This window comes from Mus caroli, unplaced genomic scaffold (assembly GCF_978045245.1).
Source record: "Mus caroli unplaced genomic scaffold, Mus_caroli_1 scaffold_17, whole genome shotgun sequence".
Lineage (NCBI taxonomy): Eukaryota > Metazoa > Chordata > Mammalia > Rodentia > Muridae > Mus > Mus caroli.
In genome coordinates, this window is record NW_028227272.1 from 8,381,869 (window position 1) to 8,403,858 (window position 21,990).

Here is a 21,990-nt window from a genome sequence, read left to right on the forward strand (position 1 = left end):
AGACAGGAAGTGAGCAGTGGCCCATTTCTTAGAATACCCTCAGTTTGAACTTAGGTAGTGTTCTTGTGTGTCCTTGATGCTGAAAGAGTAGATGACTAGTGTCACTGTGGACACTGTTACAGAGAGCTACTTTCATGCTCATTCTTGTTGTGAAGGATGAAGACTGTACAGATTGTAACTGCTGATCTGAGGAGCTGGCAGTAACTGATGGCTGACCTGCCTGTCTTAGGGTTTTTATTGCTGTGACAAGACACCATGGCCAAAGCAACTCTTATAAAGTTTAATTGAGGCTGGCTTGCAGTTTCAGAGGTTCAGTCCATTATCATCAAGGTGGGAGCATGGCAGTGTCCAGGCAGACATGGTGCAGGAGGAGCTGAGAGTTCTACAATTTGATCTGAGGGCCACCAGAAGTCTGGCTTCTTCAGGTAGCCAGGAGGGTCTCTTCCACATTGGATGGGGCAGTAGAATCCCTCAAATCCTGCCTATGCAATGACACACTTCCTTTAACAAGGCCACACCTCCTAATAGTGCCACTTCCCATGGGCCAAGCTTATTCAAACCTCCACACTGCCCAAGTGTGATGAGCTTCCTTAAGTATGCGTGTGTCATTTCCTCCCCTCCGCACCTAACAGTGCTACCAGTTGTGACCTTCATACAGCAGAAGACAAAACAGGCTTACAGTGAGAAGAGGCAGGGCTCAATCTGATCTTAGAGACTGGATTTTATTTAACAGTTAGAAATGCCAACCTTTTGGACTCTTTAAAAAAAAAAACAACAACAACCTTATTTTACAATGTGGATTACTTTTCTCCTTTGTTAAAATACCTGATGGAGGAGATTGCTCAGTGGTTAAGGGTACTTATTGCTCTTGAGGAGGACTCAGATTTTGTTCCCAAAATCCACATAGTAGTTTACAAATACCCAAAGCTCCAGTTCCAGGGAATCTGGTGCCTTTTGACCTTTGTGGGCAACAAACATGCTTATAGTGTACATGCATGCATATAGACAAAACACTCATACGTGTGTATTAAAATAACAAATCTAAAATAACCTGGATGAAGTAGCTGAGAGGAGGAAAGATGTTTTGTGCCTCACAGTTAAAGGGGAATGGTCCATCATGGTGGCACAGGAGAGGCTTATGGCTGGGGTCGTATGACCTTGAGGCGGCTGCTTACATGAGGTCAGTCAGGAAGGAGAGAGGCTGAGCTATAAACCTCAAGCTTCCTCTCCCATCCAGTGACCTACTCTTTCCTGCTAGACTCCATAGTTCCCAGCTTTGCTTCCACACATGGGCCCGGGAGGCTACTTCACAGTCAGACCATAGCTCCTACAAGCTCAAGCATCGTGCTCTTTCACGCCTACCCGTTCAGACCACACTCTTCAGGTCCTGCTCTGGCCCAGCAGCCTTTGATGAGCCACGTTCTGGGCACAGCACTTTAAGTGGTGTACATACTCCTGGACTCTGGTGAGGCTCAAAGGTCCCACTGTGTACCCAGCACTCTGCTGAACTTCTTTCCTTCTGCCAAGTGTGCACTCAAAGGATTGTTGCTGCTGCTGTTGCTTATTTAGTTTTTATTTTAAAAGCTTGTAATCTTCTGTAATTGTTTTTATCACATTGATTGTTTTGCCTTGGAGTTAGAAGGGGCTCTTTGGAGAAGGCAGATGTTCCTAAAAGCAGAACAGTCTTCCTATGTGTGAGGAGGACTCTGATGGGAAAAGATGTATTAGACAAAGGGCAGCACAGTAAGTTGTCTTTGCTTCAGGACCTCCCAGAGTGCTCCCTGCAGACACAGTGTTCCCAGAAGTTCCTTCTCCAGGGACAGGCTTTCTAAGAAGGAATTCACAACTCTTTTCTGAGAAAGGCAGTGGAAAAGCTCTGAGAGTTCCTCATGCTGCAAGTCCCTGATGCCCCCACGGGCTTCTCAGAGGCTCCTCGGCCCCTGGGGCCCCACTGAGCAGCCTGCAGCAAAACAGATCACCGGGCTCATTGTGCTCCTCTCCTGCTCTCCCTCCCTCTGTTTGTCTTCCCTCCTTCCCCTTCCATGCCCTCCCTTCCCCTCTCTTCTTTGCTTCTAAGTCTGTGTGCTTCTCTCTCCCTACCTCTGTCTTCCCATGTCTGTTCCTCTTCTCCTCTGTTGCCATTTCTCTGTCTCTGTCTTCTTTATCTTCCTCTGTGTGTCTCGTTCTATGTTCACCTTTCTTTGGCTCTGCCATCTGTCTCTCCCCTTTGCATTAGTCCCCTATGCTCCTTCCCTGTCCCTTCCTTCCCTGTCTTCCTCCTCATTGACTCCTGCTTAATAAACTTTCACAGACTCTGTGGTACAGCAGTAATTTCCGTTTAACTGAAAACCCATACGTCCTTCCTCTTCTTGAGATTTATTTCTGTGATATGTGTGTGCATGCATGTGTGTGTGTATTTGTATGTGGTGTGTGTGGTATATATGTGCATATGTGTGTGTTTGTATGTGGTGTGTGTCTGTGTGTATATGTGGAGTGTTTGTATGTGTGGGTTTTTTTTTTATATGTGTGTGGTGGCAGTGTGTGTGTGTGTGTGTGTGTGTGTGGTGGTGGTGGGGTGTGCCAGTAAAGAGGGTGTGCTCAGCTTTCCTGAGCTTCTGTTAAGCCCTCTGTGGATGTTCCCTTGCTCATCCCTGTGAGGAACTGGGGCCCTTACCTAAGTGCTTGTGACCCTTTGTGTGGCAATGTCTGTTATTCTGGCTCATCCCTTCATGTCTGCATTTCCTGTTCTCCTATGGACTAAGAGATTTTGTGTGGCAAGCACTATGTCTTCATGAGCATCTTCTCAGAGCCTGGAGCATGTGTCATGTGGATGTGACCACACAGCTATGATAGCTATGGTAATATCACTAACCAAAGGCCTTCCATTGTTCTGAAAAGTGGCTTCCTGTCCTGCCACATCACAGACTTTGATAATCTCTACTGTGAGCAGCCCCATGTTTGCACAGGACATTCCCTCCACTGTTGTGATGTCTAGTTGATCCAAGAAAAGGTGATTAAAATTCAGAGATGAGAGAGACAGTGGGCCCACCCCACAGTTTGCAATAAGGTTCACTTTAAAATGGGCCTGTTTCTGGTCCTTTAAAATCTTTAGAGAGACTGACTATTAGGGTTGATGCTGCTTAACGACAGAAGCTTAATAAGAAATTCACTTTTTGCCTTGGTGGCAGTTGGCAAATCTCTAATGATATAGTGCCAAATTGTCTGCTGCTGTCCCTCGAAGCTCGGAACAGCACATCTAGGTTATAAGAGGCTTTTGAATTCTGTGCTTGGGCATGTGTGTTTTAGCCATCTGCTGCCGTGCAGATTATTCTGAACAATGATGTTAAGACAGGCTTCTAAAAGTGTATCCCACATAGAAGCTTAACACAGAAACATTAGTTTTCAACCCCAAATCATCTTGAAAAATGCTTGGAGGACCCTCTCTAAATTTCTCCATTTGAAGGATAAAAGCCCCTTTTTAGGTATAGTTTGTTTTTCTGTTGATAGGCAGCTGCTCTTGTGGTACCATGACTTTGGAATGTATACCAGCACACCCTCAGCCAAGGGATCATCCTGGCTCAACCCTTTCTTTCCTGAAGCCTGTGTTAAACTCTCATTTCTGGTGTGTGTGCTTATCAAGCACATGGGGGCCTGGTTGTTGCTGAGTGGTAGCAGGTGTGTGGGTCCTGGCCACTTAAGATTGTGTGGATAGAACCTTGGAAATGTATTTCCATTGTGAACAGAGTCATGTGTCTGCTGGCAAAGTGCACACTGTCTTAGAGCTGTGCCAATTCTGTGCTTGGTAATGACCTCAGCTGAGACTGAAGGGTGAAATTCTTGCCCTAGTTTATGCTTTGGTCAGTCACTCACAGTTTCAAGTAGCTGCTTTGCATGGAGTGTTGGGCACACAGACCTGGGAGATATAACTTGTGCCCTGAGGGGGTTAACTCCAGATTGTATATTGTGTGGTGTGCACCTCTCTGCTTTAACTGTGCTGTTGTTTGGCATGGACACCAAAGTGATTTTATCACCCAGAGCTTGAATGGAAGACTCTCAGATACTAAAGAATAAAATGTGCCAGCCAAGCACTGGAGAGCTATCTTCTTACTCAGGATTTTTGACAAACTTAGAAAGATCCCAGCTTGCCTCACTTTTATTCTTTTTTTTCCTGATTAAGTGGCATTCTTTATTTCTACTGTTGAGGAATATCACTAAATTGTTGCCAGCATGAATATGATGCCCAAGTACAAGTTGCCACACCCATCCTGTAAGAGCCAAGCTTGCAGCCAGTGCTTGCTGCCCATGCCCTCTAGGATGCAGGTATTTTCTTATTGAGGTATGTTCATGCCTGTGTGTGTGTGTGTGTGTGTGTGTGTGCCCGCACATGCGTGTGAGTGCACACACATACATGAGTTTGTGAGACAGGATTGAACCGAGAGCAGTGGAAGGGAAGCGTTCTCACTGCTGTATTTGCAGCTCTCTGTTTACTTTTCATCCTGAGACAGACAGGGTCTCACAATGTTGCTTAGCTCGTCTTGAGCTTGCTTTGTAGTCCAGGCTTGCTTTGAACTTGTGATCACCATGTCTTAACCTAAGTAACTGGAGTTAGAGGTTTGGTCAGAAAGCCTGGGTAAATTGCCCCCCCCCCTTTTTTTTAGCTTAAGACTTTATTAAAAATTTATTAAGTATTTATGAATACTTAAAGATGGAAAATTATAGTCACAAAGAGTGTGATCGGTACTTATACTCCATAATGTTTTCCTGGAGACTTGATTAATTTTGAAATGTGAAAAAGCTATTTGGAGCTGTGATGCATCATGTACATTGATGTACAGAAAGTAACTATGGGAAGCCGTATATTAGGTTTGTTCAAAATTGAGCTGGTCGCTGCCAAGGCAGGATCAGCTGGCTCTTACTCGGCACGTTTGCGTGGCTGGCTCTCTCTCAGCATGCTTGCGTGGCTTCACCACCTGCTCTTGCTGTTCCCATTTGCAAAGCTTTCTTTTCCAACCCTTGTGTCTTTTAAAACATTTTCAAACTTTTCCAAATAGCACAATATAAAAAACATATTCTGAAAGAGTTTCAATAATTTGGAGGGCAGAACATAGGTTCCTCTTTTCCAGTGACCTTGTGTGGACACTTCAGTACACATCCTTCTGGATGTCTTTCATGCATACACATTGCCTAGATGTAAATGTATATACATATAAGATACACTTGCCTATTTTAACATCTGTGGGAGAATTATACTGTTAGGTTGTTCTGAGACTTTCCTTTCTCCGTTCATTAATATGTGCTGGCAGCTTCAGCTCTGTGCTTCCTGAACATCCTGGAAGGTCTAAGCCCACCCTCGGAGAATGACCTCAGTGGCTAGAGCTGCCTTGGCCAGCTTTGTTCCAACATGGCTTCTTACACTCACTAGTCTTATTAAATCTGTTGGCTTCCCTGGGAGATAAAGAAATCCATAAAAGTGGGATGATGCCTACAATAAAGGACACTGTCTACTAAGCATGTTTGTGCTCCATGCCACATTCCAAGTGCTGTAACATATTAGCAATCCTGTGGGACAGACAGGAAGGCCCAGGTGAGTTAGGTGCCCATGACCAAGTCAGGGAATCAACAGGTCTCTTGGTTTTCCAGAGCTGTCCTCATCTTTAGATAAGACTGGTACCACCCACCAGGGAGAGTGATGTGAGATTAAAGTTTACAGATCGTGCCTTCAGATCAGCCATGTGGGAGGTCACAGCCCTGCATGCAGGCCTGCGCTCTCACGGTGCACTCTCCTCATGACACTTATCGTCACTCAGCACAGAATTGGTTGTCTCTTCTCCATTTGTTTCTTTTCTACTTGGCCTGAGCTCCTGACACCTACTGTGGGCTATTAAATATTTATTGAACAAGTGACTACTAGTTCCTGCTTCTTACCAAGCATCCTTACTCTGGATGCCCAGAACACGCTCACTGAATTTGACTGACACCTGGTATTCCAGCCCAGCTCAGTGTATCAGTGTCTAGCTGACCATGCTGTTCTTGTCTTTTTTCCTACCTTGTCATCAAGTGTAAGGAACTATTGCAGCATGTATCACACACCCCTGATTTCTTTGACAACTAAATCGAAACCATTTCTAATTTGGGTAAGAAGTTATCTGTCAGTCACGGAAAAACTTGAACATTTTGTAGTGACTTTCAGAAAGTGCAGAGCTCAGTAAAGGAGCCTGTGGAGGAGAAAGGCATGGAAAATGGAAACTGCTCTGCCTCTGATCTTGACATCAAGAGCACATTCCAAGGCTGCCCTGAAAGCTACAGGTTAGATAGCATGATGAAGGATTCTGGGCCCTCAGACATCAAGATTTTCTCTCTTCTATCCTGGGTCGCATGGCTGCATACAGGATCCGTGATTTACTTTCCTCGGACTCAGTTTTCACATCTATAAATGGGGTATACTGTCAGGGAAGGCTGTGTTGTGCTATAATAACAAATAGTCCCAATATGTCACAATGGGAAACTGCTGTTTCTGTTTCCATCATGTCCCTTGTCCCTCATGGGTAGCAGGGACTGTGCTCCATGGTTTCCATTCTCCTTGACCCAGACCTAGACTAACTTGAGAAACAAGAGATACCGTCTCTCAAAAATTCCACCCAGAAATGGGATGTATCATTAATAAAGCAAGCCCCTGAAGTCCGAAAAGAGAAGGCAGACTTACTAAGGAGTATCTCAAGGGCTCCACGGGTGGTGTGTGCCTCTCGAGGGTGTGGCTGGAGAATCCTGTGAGATAGCATGCTAAGTGCTTGGTTCTTGGGCACTGGGCCATGGTTCTGGTGTCTGTGGGAATGACGCATAGTAGGGAATTAAGGCTTGTTTTGTTTTGTTGATCTGTTTGTGCTGTGCACAAGCGAGCGAGCGGAGTCTTTCAGTTACCTGCGTAGTAGGTCCTGGGCTGGAAGAGTCAAGGCTGATGTGTTTGTGTCTTGAAAGAGTGCTCCCCTTTGAAGGAGGGTTGAGTTGTTTCGTTTGGGTTTTCGTTTTCAAGACCTTGGCCTTGCTGTGAAAACTTACAGACTAACATAAAATAGAATGTAAGCTGGAGGGATCTCTGGATTCGTGGTGCCTGTATCATTCAGAATGCTTCCAGTGCAAGACCAAGAGAAAGCAGCCCAGACAGGCCTCAGCAAAGACAGCCACCATGCTTTAGATAAGTACAAACTGTGGAGTTTGTGTCATGAGATAGCCCATAAGTACATCATTCTGTCCTCACTGTCCCCTGCCACAACCATTGTATCCTCCTGCGGATGGTAGCAACTCCAGTGTATCATTAAGAGAAAGAGTGACCCCAGCATCATGAACAGCCCTGGGACTACTATGGCAGAGTTGGCTTAGCTCACTGCACCACCTAGAACTAATCTGTACCGCCAGAGCAGGCTGCACTGGATAGCTTGAGTTATTTGCTGTCCACCCATGGGTTAAATCAGTCGTGGGATGATTTCCCAGGAAGCAAATGGATGCCAAGTAGCAGGCAGCCATACTCTGCCCCCTTTTCCTGTATCTTCCTTTCCTCAGGAAATATGGGAACTCTGAATAGCAAAATGACTGTGCCTGCTGGTGCTCAGCCTGCTAGATGAGAGTGGAGGCAGGTCTAGCAGAGCTCCTTTTTGCTGCTTTGACTTGTCTCAAAAAACACCTTGTATAACAACCACCAAGTTCAAAAGAGGGGTGTGTCACACCTGGAGAGGTGTAATTATCAAGGGGCTGTTAAACATCACCATGCAGCCATCTTTAGCAGACCTCACTTGCTATTTGTTGACAAAAGAGATAAAAAGAAATAGGTCAGTTTCTTCCTGGAAGGGATGTTATTTGTTGCATCTGCAAAAATTGTTTTTGCACATAAGGTCACACTGATAAGTTTTGAGTTTTCTGATGTAGATATATTCTTTTAGTGGCAATATTCAACCCTCTGTAGCTACTATTCCAGGAAAAAAAAGAACCATTGAGTAATATATGTATGTATGTATGTATATATATTTTCTCAAAACAAACCACCAGGCTTAAACTAGATATCTTCCTGGCCCCCACTCTTGTTTCCATGTAGAATATCTGCATATCTGTTGCAGTGAGCTTTGTGCTTCTTCCAGACCTTCCACTAAGGATAGAAAGAGACTTGTGATTATGGGGCATCATCCTGACGACAGATGCCACTATGTGTCTTGGTGTGAGCATCAGGTGTGTGGTTCCACAGTCTGCTTCTTCCCTTGGGATGTTCAGGCACTGCTGTACACCAGGCAGGGAATGATAGAGCAGAGCAGAGCCAAGTTCAGGCATTGATATGCACTGGGTGGGGAAGGATGAAGCAAAATCCAGAGTAGGCAAGTCAGCAGGATCCTGGTCCAGCAGTGAATGCCAGATGAGGGAGGGTCTTCTCTGAAGATTTCAGTGTTACAGCTCTCTTAGTTGATATTCATTGAAACAACTTGTGCACATACACTTCCTTCCGAGTGAATCAAGGGCTATATATGTTGTGGGAAATATTAAAAATGAACCCACCAACTCTCTGCATTCCTGCTTCTCTCAACCCACCAACTCCCTGGAGGTGCCAGACCTGTCTCTGCTCCTGCCGCATAGCAAAGCTCCCCACCCCAGCCCCAGCGTCTGGCTTGCTTGTCCCTGGAGCCACTAGTTTCCTCTCTGCCATCTGCAGTCCCACATTCCAGTAACCACAGAAAGCAAAGTCTTGAACCTTATAATTAACCAGTCGGATTTATGTGTCAAAAAAATCACAATTTAAAAGATGCTAATACAATAATTTCAGAACTAATTGATAATGATAAAAGCTTTATCCCAATTATTCTAACCTTATGATATCATAACTACCTGTGGCTGGTTAAATCCACGCTGGTTCATGTCCGACTCCATTTTGCCTCCTTAGGTCTGCATACCTTATCCCTGTCCAATCACAGGCCTCCTGCTGTCCTAATGGAAAATTCATATATTCATTCATATATATATATATATATATATATATATATATATATATATATATATATGAACCTTGGAGAGTGGGAAGGGATTGTTAGGGTGAAGTTTCATTGATTGAGGTACCTCATTTGCATGGAGAGCTATTTGAAGAAATTGAATCTGGCTTGTGTGAGGCTCTCCTTTCTGATAGGGAGGACCTGATTCCAGCTTGGAACTTGATATAAATTTTTGATAAGTGCCAATAGTCGGGGAGTGTGTGGGTTTGTTTTATTATGGCTGACTCTCAAAACAGGTGACTGATCCCAAGGCCAGACCTCTGGGTCCTCAGCTGGGTGTCCAAAATCCTTGATGCTGCAGGTGACTATCCACCCCCGAGGGGTGGTAACTGGAAAGAAAAGTGCCTGCTGCTTGCTGAAACCAGCTCTGCCCTGCTCTCAGTAGGCAGTTCTCATGCCCACACCAGCTCTGCCTGGCTCTGGGTAGGCAGTTCTCCTAATGCCCCATGCCAGCTCCAAGGCATCTTTTATTCCTCTTCTTCCCAGGAGGAAAGGTTGTAACTTGTGTGAAGCTGCAAGCTGAGTCTTAACTGGTCTTCATAAAACCAAAACAAAAGCCAAACTTACTTAGCTGAGGAAAGAAATCCAAACAGATTGTTCCAGATAGCTAATACATATGACAAATACTGTAGAATTTAGGGAAAAAACAAAACAAAAGCCACAAGAGCTTTATTGATTAACCACCTCAAAAATACTTTTTCTCTTCCTTTTTTTCAGGCTTGTTCTCTATTCTAACAGAGAACAGGCTTATTCTGTGTTAGTAGTAACACAGTTCAGCTATTCCTCTAGTCCAACTGAATAAAGCTTTTTAAATACTTTGTTTGAAAAACATTGTTATATAAAAGATTTTTTTCCCATTGAATACTGGTGTATTCTCCACTAAAGCTGTGTCTCTAACATCTTCCTGTACCTGCTTGTCACTTGTCTCTCCATCATCCATCAATTACCCGTTCATCATCCATTATCCAATTACCCCCCCCCACCATCCACCTGTCTCTGTTGTCCATCTACTACCACCCACTGTTTGTCCATCTGTCATCTATTACTCATCCATCCACCATCCATCACTTATACATCTGCTTCCCATTAACTGTCCATCCACCCTCATTTGTGTTTTGTTATAAGTTTTTAAAAGTTGCAGGCATCAGCACACATTTCTTTGTAAGGTTCATGCTGAACTCAAGCTCATACCAGAATGCCTTTCCCTGCCCCTTCCTTGTCTCTCCATGCTTCCCGCCCAGAGGCATATATCTTGTATTTTATCTTTTTCTTCTATTTTTATGCATATAAAATTGCATGATTACTAAACTTACATTGAGAACGTTAACAACTCGAATTGCACATAGCAAAAATGTGAAGGTTCCAAGTTTTACAGAATGGAAAGCTTTTTCCTTCTGATCTTTGTTTCCAGTGAGTGCCCTTGCTTCCAAAATGCTCAGTCCAAGTGCACGATTGCGGAAAGCTCGCCCCTTCTGCATAAAGACAGTGGCTCCCTGCAGCCTGCTTTGTGTCAGGCTTTGGTTTTGATGTTCTGTTTCTGGCCATTCCTCATTAGTAGAGGAGGAGGGTTGCAGTTCTCTTGGGAGCTGTGCGGTCTTGTCCAGACTGTGTTTATATAACTATTCATGAGGCCCATGCCTGTGAGTGGTGCTGTACTATGTCCTTGTATAGTTTGGCTTCATGCAAATGTTGTCTGAGCAGCTTAATTGCACAGGAAGAAGCTGGTGCCCACTCTAAGTAAACTGGATCGTTTACATATGCTTCTTCCTTCCTTCCTTCCCCTCCTCCAGCCAGCCACTCATCCGTCTCTCCACTTTTGCATGTCTACTCCTTGTCATGCAGTACAAACATTCAGTGAGCAATCTCATACATGCCTGATGCCATTTTGGGGGTCTGAGAATGTTGCTCCTGAAACCCTCGTGATCTTATGAGGGAAAGTGACCCAAAAATAAGTCCACTGAAGCTTTTTGGGCTGTACAGAGGATAAAATAAAAAGGCTCTTAGTTGCTACCTCTTGAATCTTTGGCCTTGATTATTTTTTAAAACCACAAGCATCTGATGCCTGTAATTGTATTTTTGAAAACCAGGTAAATTAACAAACAAGTAAGAGCAGAACCTTGCATGTGGTCCAGCCTCTCTGAGTCCTCCTCATGGTGTTGAGAGTGCAGGTCAACATCATGGTTCCTTCTGCAGCCACGTCTGCCTGACTGGCTGTTCCAGCCAGAAGATAATAGCTGTGCCCTCTCACGTTTGGTTCCTTAGTCTAAAATGAAGTAAGAAAGCAGAGTGCCAGTGCATTGAAAAATGGTTCTCATTTTTGGCTGAAAAAAAAAAAAAACAAGAGAGCTAATTGCTTCTGAGAGATTATTTGAAAACTGATGTGTGAAAGAGTGACTGCACAGAGAGTGCTGTGCCAGCTCATGGTCGGGACAAATATTCAGTGTGGCTGCCACATTTTTTTCTTGCCTTTTCTTTTGAGCAGTGAACCTGAGAACTTTGGAATTGAAAGACAAATAAAACTAGTTTTCTTTGGTTCTTTTTTTATCCCCAAGCCAACTTACTCTAACCACATATGAGGATTTTTGAATTGCTGCACAGCAGCTTAAAAATTGATTGACATTTCAGAGCAGAAATATAGTTTATATTATGATTCATTCATTTAATCAGTACCTGTGGTGTGCCAGGTGCTAGACCAGGCTGGTGGGTGTCCTGTGAACTGGTTGATGTGGCGAACGGGAAATGCAGACTGCTCTCTGAGCTCACGGGGTGGGGGTGGGGGGCAGTCATAGAAAGCCTGTGTGGAGTGATGGCACTCTGGGGCAGGTGGACAATAGAAGGTGTTAGAGCTCTGTCACAGAGCTCCACAGCCAAAGCTCTGAGTATAAATTATGTCACCTCTAGGCTCCTGAGAGGCAGAGTATGAGCAGCGAGGCCTCTGTTGTGGAGGTAGCAAACCCTTGTGGTGCTCTTTGTTCTCCGGTGCCTGAGCTCAGATCCTTCTGCCGGCACTTAGTGCCTTGTTACATTTCCTTGGACAGTTTTTAATGGGCTTGTGTTACCATATGTAGAAAGTAATGGCTTTAAAAAAAGCATGCCAGGGCTAGAGAGATGGCTCAGGGATTAAGGGCACTGACTGCTATTCCAGAGGTCTAGGGTTCAAATCCTAGCACCTACAGGACAGCTCACACCTGTCTGTAACTCCAAGATCTGGCACTCTCACTTACACATACATGCAGGCAAAACACCCAAACACCAAATACACATAAAATAAAGGTTAGAATAAAAAAGCATCACCCATCTGGGTGTGATGCAAATGCCTGTCATCCCAGCACTGAGGAGTCTTAGACAGGAGGATTCTGAGTTGAAGGACTCATTTTCTCTGATTAAAGAATTAAAAACAGGCAAAATTTAAATTTTATTAGAAATCTTGGGGAGTCCTACCACATGATACTGGGGAAATTGGGATTCTTAGTCTCATAAACGCATTTAAGAGTGCAGTCAAAAGGAAGCTCAAGGACAATTTACCGAGTTTAAAAGAAAACAACAATAGCAAAACCAAAGCCCTAAGGCAGGCCAGCTGTGTGTCTTGAAGCCACCCATAATGTGAGGGTCCCTGCAAGCCCCAGTGTCTGCAGTGGGGAGCCAAGAAGGAAACCCACAGGGTTCAGGGTGACTCACTCACTCATCCAGGCTGGTCCACACTTCTGGAGTCTGACCCTGGGCAGTTTTTTTTTTTTAAACACAGTACAAAAAAGTTTTCCTCATCAAACTTATCACAGTAAGGCTTAGGGCATGTCTACATGGAAATTCCTTGGCCAAAAGCATGTCTTTTGCAAGGTATCTGTGACCTCTTCCACAAGAATGGGTTCTGTTGACTGAGAAACAGTGCTCAGGAGTCTGGGATTCCAGTGAAGCCTGGCTCCACAGATAGCAAAGGTTATTAACATCCATTCCCAGTCCTCTGAATGGAAACACGCATGGACATTCCTTCCCTTAAAGAGAAAACCCTACACATTTAACATTGTGTTTTCTATATTGCTATCTATGAGCATATGGACCCCTTAGGAGGAGAATGGAGGAGAGAAAGGGAAAAAAAGCTGGCAATGAATTCAGTCATGTGGCAGCAGGCATAGAGGTCAGGCATGGAGGTTAGACATGTGACAGCAGGCATGGAGGTCAGACATGGAGGTCAGGCATGGAGGTCAGGCCTGTGGCAGCTGGCAGCCACATGGAGGGAGCTTTTGAGAATGAGTAAGGAAGGCCCAAAGTACAGGGGATTGGACTTAGGCTCTGACAGCATCAGAAAGAGACAGACCCTAAAGAGGAACAGAGAGAGGGGCCTTTCCAAGTCAGAATTCTGAACAGTGGGCAAACTCTACTGAACCCCATGGCAGCTTCTAGGGACTGCATCAGGGACAGAAGTGATCTCACAGTGAACCAGGCCCTTGACCTGCTCAGCTGGATTGACTTTGAAGGAAGGAGACAAGGGCATGTCTTCCTCGAGAGAAGCCGTGTGTCTGTTGCTTTCTGCATGGCATCAGTGGGGCTCCTGAGCAGGTGGGCCTGGGCTGTGCTCCTGATACCTGTGCTTTTGCTGTGTGTTCGTGTGAGGCCTTACGACATCTCTGTGGATAGAGATGACACCATGGCCCATAGCTACTGGCTGGAGGGGCCTGGGGTGGGCTGTGTGTGAGCATGCTTTGTAGTGCAGGCAGCCTTTGGTGATGGGTGGTGATTTCTTGTTGTTTGCCCCTATGACTGTGGGTGTGGTTTTGCTTTTCTATCTTGAGGCAGATCTGTCTCACTAAGTTGCCTGGGCTGGCCTTGAACTGTATAGCAGTACTCAGTTGAGTACTCAGATTGATCCTGGTGGCAGTCAGGGAGCAGTGGCATGTTCCTCGCTACCTGCTCCAATGTTCTGGGTTCCCGAATGAACTGAATGAAATACACACACACACACACACACACACACACACACACACACAGCCTTTATATTTTGATATGCCTAAAACTGCTCAATGACTGGGCCACTTACTAACCTCCTCATGGCTAATCTACCTCCCTCTGATAGTCCCAAGTCATCGCTTACTAAAATCTATATTCCATCTTTGCTGGAATCCATCCCACCTGGACCCAGTTGGGCAGCCTTCGTGGGGCCACTCTGACTCCTACATGGCGGCTATGCTCTCTGACCCTCACCTTCTCAGGTGCAAAACTCCTTTGTCTTTCCTCAGTCGCTTGCCTGGGAATCTACTTCTGTCTGCCATGTCCAGCCATTGGCTGCTGGCAATTTTATTTAGCAATCAAAACCAATTGGATGCAGGGTCCCTCAGTGTCTTGTGTTCAGACATGCAGATTCTCATGCAATTTTGGCAACCCAAATTACCACAGTACAAGCAGCATTAGACCAAACCCACTGTATTGAACTAATGATCCTCTTTCATCCCCTGTACACCCTCTGGCATAGCTCCACCATCAGGCATGTTTCCTGTCTATCCTCCCTATCTGTACCTATGTTCTGATTCTTCCCAGGGGAGATACTAAAGACGTTGAGGAAGCTGCTAATGGCTTCCTTTCTCCTTCCCCTTTTCTCCTTCCTCCCCTTATTTCAGAAGCATATAGGGGCCACATAGTGGGCATTTGAGGCAGACTCTCTGGTGTCTTCTTAAGTTTGGGAACTGACATGTCAGGGTGACAGGACTCTGGCTAGAGTTCCATAGTGACAGTGAGGGTAGAGTGTGGTGCCCACTGAGAGCTATTGGCTTTGGTCTGTCTCTGCTCCCAGCCCCCAGGGAGCCACGAGCCAGGAAAACTTGCTGGTGTTGCTTGGGAGTGGTTTCTCCCATCTCATCTCTCATTCTACTCTTCTGTGCATAGCACTGGGGGCTTTTGTTCCAAGAAGACCCAAGAATGTATCTGGTCTGTTTCTCCAATGATAGGTTTTGCCTATTCATGCACCCATCATTCAGCCACCTCAGCACTGCCTACATCATTCTGGGCCCTGAGAAGCAGATGGGTAGACTGTGTTGGTCACTTAATTATGCCTGCAGGGAGGGCAAGCCAAAGAGGAGGCCACAGTCCAGAGCTGGGTCTCCTTGGGTTCCTCAGGTTTCAGGAGGTCTAGGATATGCTTGTGGTTAGTATCAAAAGGAAGTTGATTTTTATTATAAAATATCTCTGTTCCATCCTATTTATTGCCTGAATGGAATTAGTATTCTGGTCAAGCCTGGTAGTACAGACCTACAATCCAAACTATTTGGTGGCTAAGGCAGGAAGATTCCAAGTTCAAAGCCTGCCTGAGCTCCAGGTAAGTTCAAGGCCATCTCTGGTAATTTAGTAAGACCTGTCTAAAAGTACAAAATAAAGAAACTGGGATATAACTTAGTAGGGGAGTGTGTATGGTGTCTAGATGGTATCTTCAGCACTAAGAAAGAAAGAGTAGCTTATGGGCATTGGTGTGAGCCCCAGCGGAGATCTGGCATCATTTTGAACAGATAGAGATAGCAGAACAGATAAACTTTACATAGACCTTGACCTTGACTCTCCACCACCGCTATAGTTGGTGCAGAGCCTGGCCTGGTTGCCAGCCTCGCTCCCCTAAAGGTTCCCAAGGACACACACAGGCTTTCCTTCCAAGTAGCCTCTCCAGTATTCAGGAAGACACATAAATATCTCCTGGCTTCCTGATCCTGATAATGCCACAGAATTAGAAGAAAAGCCTCTAAGCTGGCAGGACTTACATGCCTCTGAGCACTTATATTCACTGTCTGGAAGGTTCCCAGACAACTATCATCCCTGAGGGACACTTACTGTCAGGAAAACACCTGGTGCCACCTCCTCCTTGAGGAAGTGCTCTGCTCTGTAATGGCAGCTTAATGTCTGCCCCTGTCTTCTTCTTTCCTCCCCTCTGGTTTGCCCTTGGTGTCTGCTTTGTGGAACGAGCACACTGAGAGGCTCTTCTGAGGTACGCTCTCTGGGGATGTTGTCTTTAAGATGGTAGCTCTAATGCACTGCTACCTGGTATCCTTACAGCCGATAAGCCCTTCCTTAGGCATGAACAACTGTCCCTAGCCTCAGGCACTGGGAGAAGATTCAAGGAGGAGCAGTGGCTGAGAGCTGCTTCTCCATCACTCGAGTTCTGGTTGTGTCTGTCTGTACTGCACATCTGTGCCACTGGGGTGAGGAGCAGGGCATGTGGCTTCATAGTCCTGGCTCTATCTTGGCCCACCCACATGTTCCAGTGACTCTGAAGACAAAATCTCTCCCATCCGACTCTCTGCAACTTAGTAAGCTGCAAGAGGGCTAGAAGAAGCTGGAGAAAGAACATTTACCTTAATAATATGATAGATACACAGATTATCCTACAATGTGTATCAATGGAAATACCATCATTACAGAATACTGCAGAAATGCTTAAAATAGGTAGTTCAGCCTCATCTGAATTTGCTGTCATCTTCTAGTTGTATTTTGTTCTAACAGTATTGACACATGACCCGTCCAGCAGGTCCAGTTATTCGAGAGTCTCGAGGGGACCTTTTCCTAAGAACCAAATTGGGGGGGGGTAGAGAGAGACGAGGGTCTTGTGCGAATAATGACACGGAAACCGTTCTGAATTGCATCAAGACCCCAATGTATTAGCCAGGCCCAAGGTTTAAATGCACAAGCAAAAGGGGAAGTACCTCTCAGCAGGAGGGATGGGGCAGCGGAAATTTTTCTTTTGGCAACTACACAGGGAACTTGACGCAGGAACTTGGAGGTATCAGGGTACATCTTGAGGTCAGGATGTCCTGCGCTGACTTAGGGCTGGAACAATCTGTGGTTGTTCTCAGAGCGGTGCATCGGTGGCCCGCTTTTGACCCCCTTTTCTTCTCGGGGGGAGAGGCCCAATTCAGAGATCAGGACAATTGTGTTGTCTTAATAGCTCCCAACAGACACATAGACATTCTTACACTTAGGGACCATACTGGCCACATGTATTCCCTCATGGCTTTTGAAAAAGACCAAGCTTTTATGTATGCTATTATACTTTTATCAAAGTACACTTTGAGTAGCTACCACACTTTTATTTAAGGTTTTAACTGGTAGTACTGTGTTTCAAAATGCATCCTAAGAGGCTGGAAATGTAGCTCACTTGACAGAGTGCTTGCTGAACATGCATAAAGGCCTAGCTTCCATTGCCAGTACTGCATAAATCAGCTCTGGAAAGGCAGAGTCAGGAGGATCAAAAGTTCAAGGTCATCCTCATCTATATGGAGAACTCAAGGCCAGCCTGGGCTACATGAGAACCTATCTCAAAACAACACCACCACAAAATGGGTGTAATGATGAATGGTGGCCCAGTTCTACCCCAGCTCCGCAGGGCACGTTTGCCATCAATACCTTGAGTTTCACATCTGCAGGTTTTGGATGCAAAAGCAGGCACAGGTACTAGGTAGGTCTCACCTCTCCATGTTGGTTGGGTTAATTCCCTAGTTGAGTTAGGCTTGCATCTGAACCAGATCTGTCTCACAGATCTTTGCATAATATAGAGAAAGGTAACTCATTCTCGAGAAGCATCTCAGAAGATAGCTCATTCCATCTTATGGAAGCTGGGGCTTCTCAAGCTCACTCTCCACCTGTTGGCAGTGACAGCTCCTGTCAACTGCTGGTGTGCATTATCTAGGATCATGCATGCTCTCTCACTCTCTCGCCCTCTTCCTGTCTCACTCTTGTTTTAAGATGCCTCCTTACATGGTCTTTTTCTGTAGCTAACATTGTTAAAATAGTTGAATAGTTTATATATTTTAACTTCTATAATCAAGAACACCTGAGATTTGGTTTTGGTTTATATTGGGGATGGAATCCAGGGCCTTCTCCATGCTGGCAAATGCTCTACCACTGAGCTACCACCTGCTGCCTGAGGGATGATCTCTGGCAAACATTTTAGACGGCGTGGGCTTGTTGCTTCTAGGTCAACTTCGGCAAAAGGTTCCTTCTTAAAGGATGGCTTTTTTTAAAGTGACCTCGGTACTAGCAGCCTCCTGCCTTCTGAGTATGTTATACCAGTTCTTTCCAGCTCCCTACAGAAAGCGATAGTCACAAAACAGCAATGGGACACAAGAGCCCAGCCCAGCAAGACCTTGGATAAGTGAGGAACTTGGTGCTGCCTTGTGAGAGTGGACTCTGCCCAGTGACAAGGCAGAAGTCTGTCTGCTTCCTGAATCTTCTGTACACAGAGCTCTCAGCTAACTGTCTCTAGAAAATCCCTCACAAGCACACCCAAAGGTGTGCCTCACCAATCTAGATGATTCTCAATCTGTCCATCACAGTGTATCTCAGAACTGATTTGCTCAGGGCTTTGGGACTAGGAAGAAGGCAGGCTGACGTTTGGTGTGAAGCCACTTAGGTCAAGACTCAGGCTCCCACTCACTCCTGCTCCTGTCTCCACAGCTGGGCTGCTCTCTCTCTTCAAGGCACACCTTCTAGTCTCTTCCAGCCTTCTTTACTCGAAAGCCTCAGGATTCCACCTTTAGCTGGTTTCATTTTCATTTTCATTAGAGAACTGAACTGGACAGACCTGGCTTGTATCTGCTTCCTAGATGGAAGCTCCAATTATTATTATTTTTTTGAAGGTGAACATAGTTTTATTTCATATTAACTTACAGTGTTCTCCACCTCATAGAATAGAGCCTATCCCACCATGTCCTCAAGCTAGAGACTCAGGGAATCATTCCTTTGCATCTATCTAGTTGATCCTGATGGCCCCAGATTTGTAACTTCCAATATTCTTCCTTCCTCTCTATTCCTTTCATGGCCTCAGCCATGACCATACTTTTGCCTGAAGGCTATTGCAGCCTCCTACCTTAGTTCTGCTTCCTATGTTCTGTATCCTTTATAAGACCAACCAAGAAATCTCAAAAATTTGCACTCAGGCATAAAACTCCAATGGTTTCAAATGGCTGAAAAGTGTATGGTAGCCTCTCTGAACCTGCACTGTGAGCCCATTTCCAAGCCTCAGGTTTTGCCACTAGCTTTCCCAAAATATTCTTCTCATTGTTCCTGACATTCAAGGAGCTTGTGACTGTGTTTTATATTTACATTGCTTACTCTGTATATTTTTTAAGCACTCTGGGATTGAACTCAGATCTTATACAGGCTAGGCAAGCACCCTGTCGCTGAGATACACCTCAGTCCATTTATTTATTTATTTATTTATTTATTTATTTATTTATATTTTTTATTTTTTCCCACATTTTATTAGATATTTTCTTCATTTACATTTCAAATGCTATCCTAAAAGTCCTGCATTCCCCCCCTCCCACCCCCAGCTGCCCTGCTCCCCTACCCATTCACTCCCACTTTTTGGCCCTGGTGTTCCCCTGTACTGGGGCATACAAAGTTTGCTAGACCAAGGAGCCTCTCTTCCCAATGATGGCTGACTAGACCATCTTCTGCTACATATGCAGCTAGAGACATGAGCTTTGGGGGTACTGGTTAGTTCATATTGTTGTTCCTCCTATAGGGTTGCAGACCCCTTCAGCTAACTGGGTAATTTCTCTAGCTCCGTGTTGGAGGCCCCGTGTTCCATCCTATAGATGACTGTGAGCATCCACTTCTGTATTTGCCAGGCACTGGCAAAGCCTCACAGGAGACAGCTATATCAGGGTCCCTTCAGCAAAATCTTGCTGGCATATGCAATAGTGTCTGGGTTTGGTGGCTGATTATGGGATGGACCCAAGGGTGGGGCAGTCTCTGGATGGTCCATCCTTTTGTCTTAGCACCAAATTTTGTCCCTGCAACTCCTTCCATGGATATTTTATTCCCTATTCTAGGGAGGAATGAAGTATCCACGTGTTGGTCTTCCTTCTTGATTTTCTTATGTTTTGGAAGTTGTATCTTGGATATTCTAGGTTTCTGGGCTAATATCTACTTATCAGTGAGTACATATCAAGTGACTTCTTTTGTGATTGGGTTACCTCACTCAGGATGATATCCTCCATATACATCCATTTGCCCAAGAATTTTATAAATTCATTGTTTTTAATATCTGAGTAGTACTCCATTGTGTAAATGTACCACATTTTCTGTATCCATTCCTCCGTTGAGGGACATCTGGGTTCTTTCCAGCTTTTAGCTATTATAAATAGGGCTTCTATGAACATAGTGGAACATGTGTCCTTATTACCAGTTGGAACATCTTCTGGGTATATGCCCAGGAGAGGTATTGCTGGATTTAGTGGTAGTACGATGTCCAGTTTTCTGAGGAACTGCCAGACTGATTTCCAGAGTGGTTGTACCAGCTTGCAATCCCACCAGCAATGGAGAAGTGTTCCTCTTTCTCCACATCCTCGCCAGTATCTGCTGTCACCTGGGTTTTTGATTCTAGCCATTCTGACTGGTGTGAGGTGGAATCTCAGGGTTGTTTTGATTTGCATTTCCCTGATGATTAAGGATGTTGAACATTTTTTCAAGTGGGAAACTCCAATTCTTGATTTCACGTGTTAGTTGAGGGAAACAGCACTCAACTTGCCTCAAGTTGTGGAAATTGGTGGACATTGTCAATAAATTTCCCTCACTTCCCCATGCTGGTCTCTGGTTCAGGTGCTTCCCTTTTATTTGTCTAGATCCTTAAGATCCTGGTCAGGTTCAGGCATAAGGTGAGAAACCCCACCCTGGGCGGTGGGAAACAGCAGCTACTGGCACGGGTGTCAGGTAGCCAGGGCAGAGCTGTTTTAAGCCCTTGTGCCAGCCCTGATGACTGAGTCTCCATCTCAGTCCAGTGTTGGGGGTTGGGAGATCACTGGAGTTCACACTTGCCTCATGGTGTATGGCTGGGACCCGAGCAGTGTTGGTAAGGGCCATCATGACACTCTGATTTCTGTCACCAATCATGTTTTAACATAGCTCTTGTCAGTCAGGAGACTCCATGTTCTTTCCTCCTGTAGTTGCACATACATTATAGGGCAAAAAGACAGCCATTTTGAGAGGGCAGTGGCCTTTTTTGCTCACATACTGGGTGTGACATTAGTGATACTCTTCACCATGACAATAGACATTTTTTTCATTGTACAGATGATATCTTATGTCACCAGTCCTAATTAGTCCTTTATAGCTCCAAAATTACATACTTTTATATGCCTGTGATTATCTCAATAGGATTAACAGTGATTTTTCTGTAAAGATAATTGAGATCGTGTGTGACAGCGTGTTTTTATGACTGCAGTATCATCCCCAGCCAGCCCTCCATGAAATCTTATTGTCTTTTAGTAGTTGCTTTCCCCCTCACTCTGAGAGGAAGTTTTGAGGACAGGAGAGACAGAAGTTTTTGGTGAATATGCAATTATAACCCATGCATTTCCCCCTGCCTTCCTTTTCCTGACTGCAGGTGCCTGGAGATTTGAGCCAAACATCTGAAGATCAGAGTTTGTCGGATTTTGAAATGTAAGTCCATGCATATTCTCTTGAGGGGCCTCTAGAGAGTGAACCCTGTTGCTGGCCCATATCCTGAAGGCAGAAAGGCCTATGAGGTCCACACAGGGTCCATTTGATTGTAGAGCTGAGAAAGTTTTCTGAGGTCCAGGTTGTCTAATGTGCTTTATTCTCTCTTGGGCCTTACAATCATTTTAGTTTTGACCTGACATTTAAAATTGGGAAAGTGTTACATAGAGTTTTCACTTTTTACTCCCGCATGGCCACAGTCAGCCGAGCAGGCCAGAGGGTCCTTTTGCACAGGGTGCACACTCCACTCTTCACCTTGGTACAGCCTCATGTTCCCTGCTGCTGTCCAGCCCACCCACGTCTGTGCCTGCGTCTGTGCCTGCATCTCCATCTGTGTTTGTGTCTGTGTCTGCACTGCTCTGGTTTTGTCTGGCCCTGATTCTGTGTGAATGCTCTACTGGGAACCCCAGAGAGAGCAGTTATAGTCAGTCTTCAGACACTTTCTGTTTGGTGATCCATAGGCTCCTCAGGCCCCTCAGGAACATGG

General features: G+C 45.2%; 1 protein-coding gene across 3 annotated transcripts in view; it reads left to right on the forward strand.

Annotated features, from left to right (window-relative positions):
* The window catches only part of Snx29 (sorting nexin 29), a 431,651-nt gene that overhangs the window by 307,987 nt on the left and 101,674 nt on the right, over nt 1-21,990 (forward strand). For all 3 annotated transcript variants that reach the window (XM_021185334.3, XM_029470597.2, XM_029470598.2), the window contains one exon: nt 21,391-21,446. In XM_021185334.3, the coding sequence (XP_021040993.1) occupies nt 21,391-21,446 (56 nt within the window). The remainder of the gene's footprint in view (nt 1-21,390; nt 21,447-21,990) is intronic.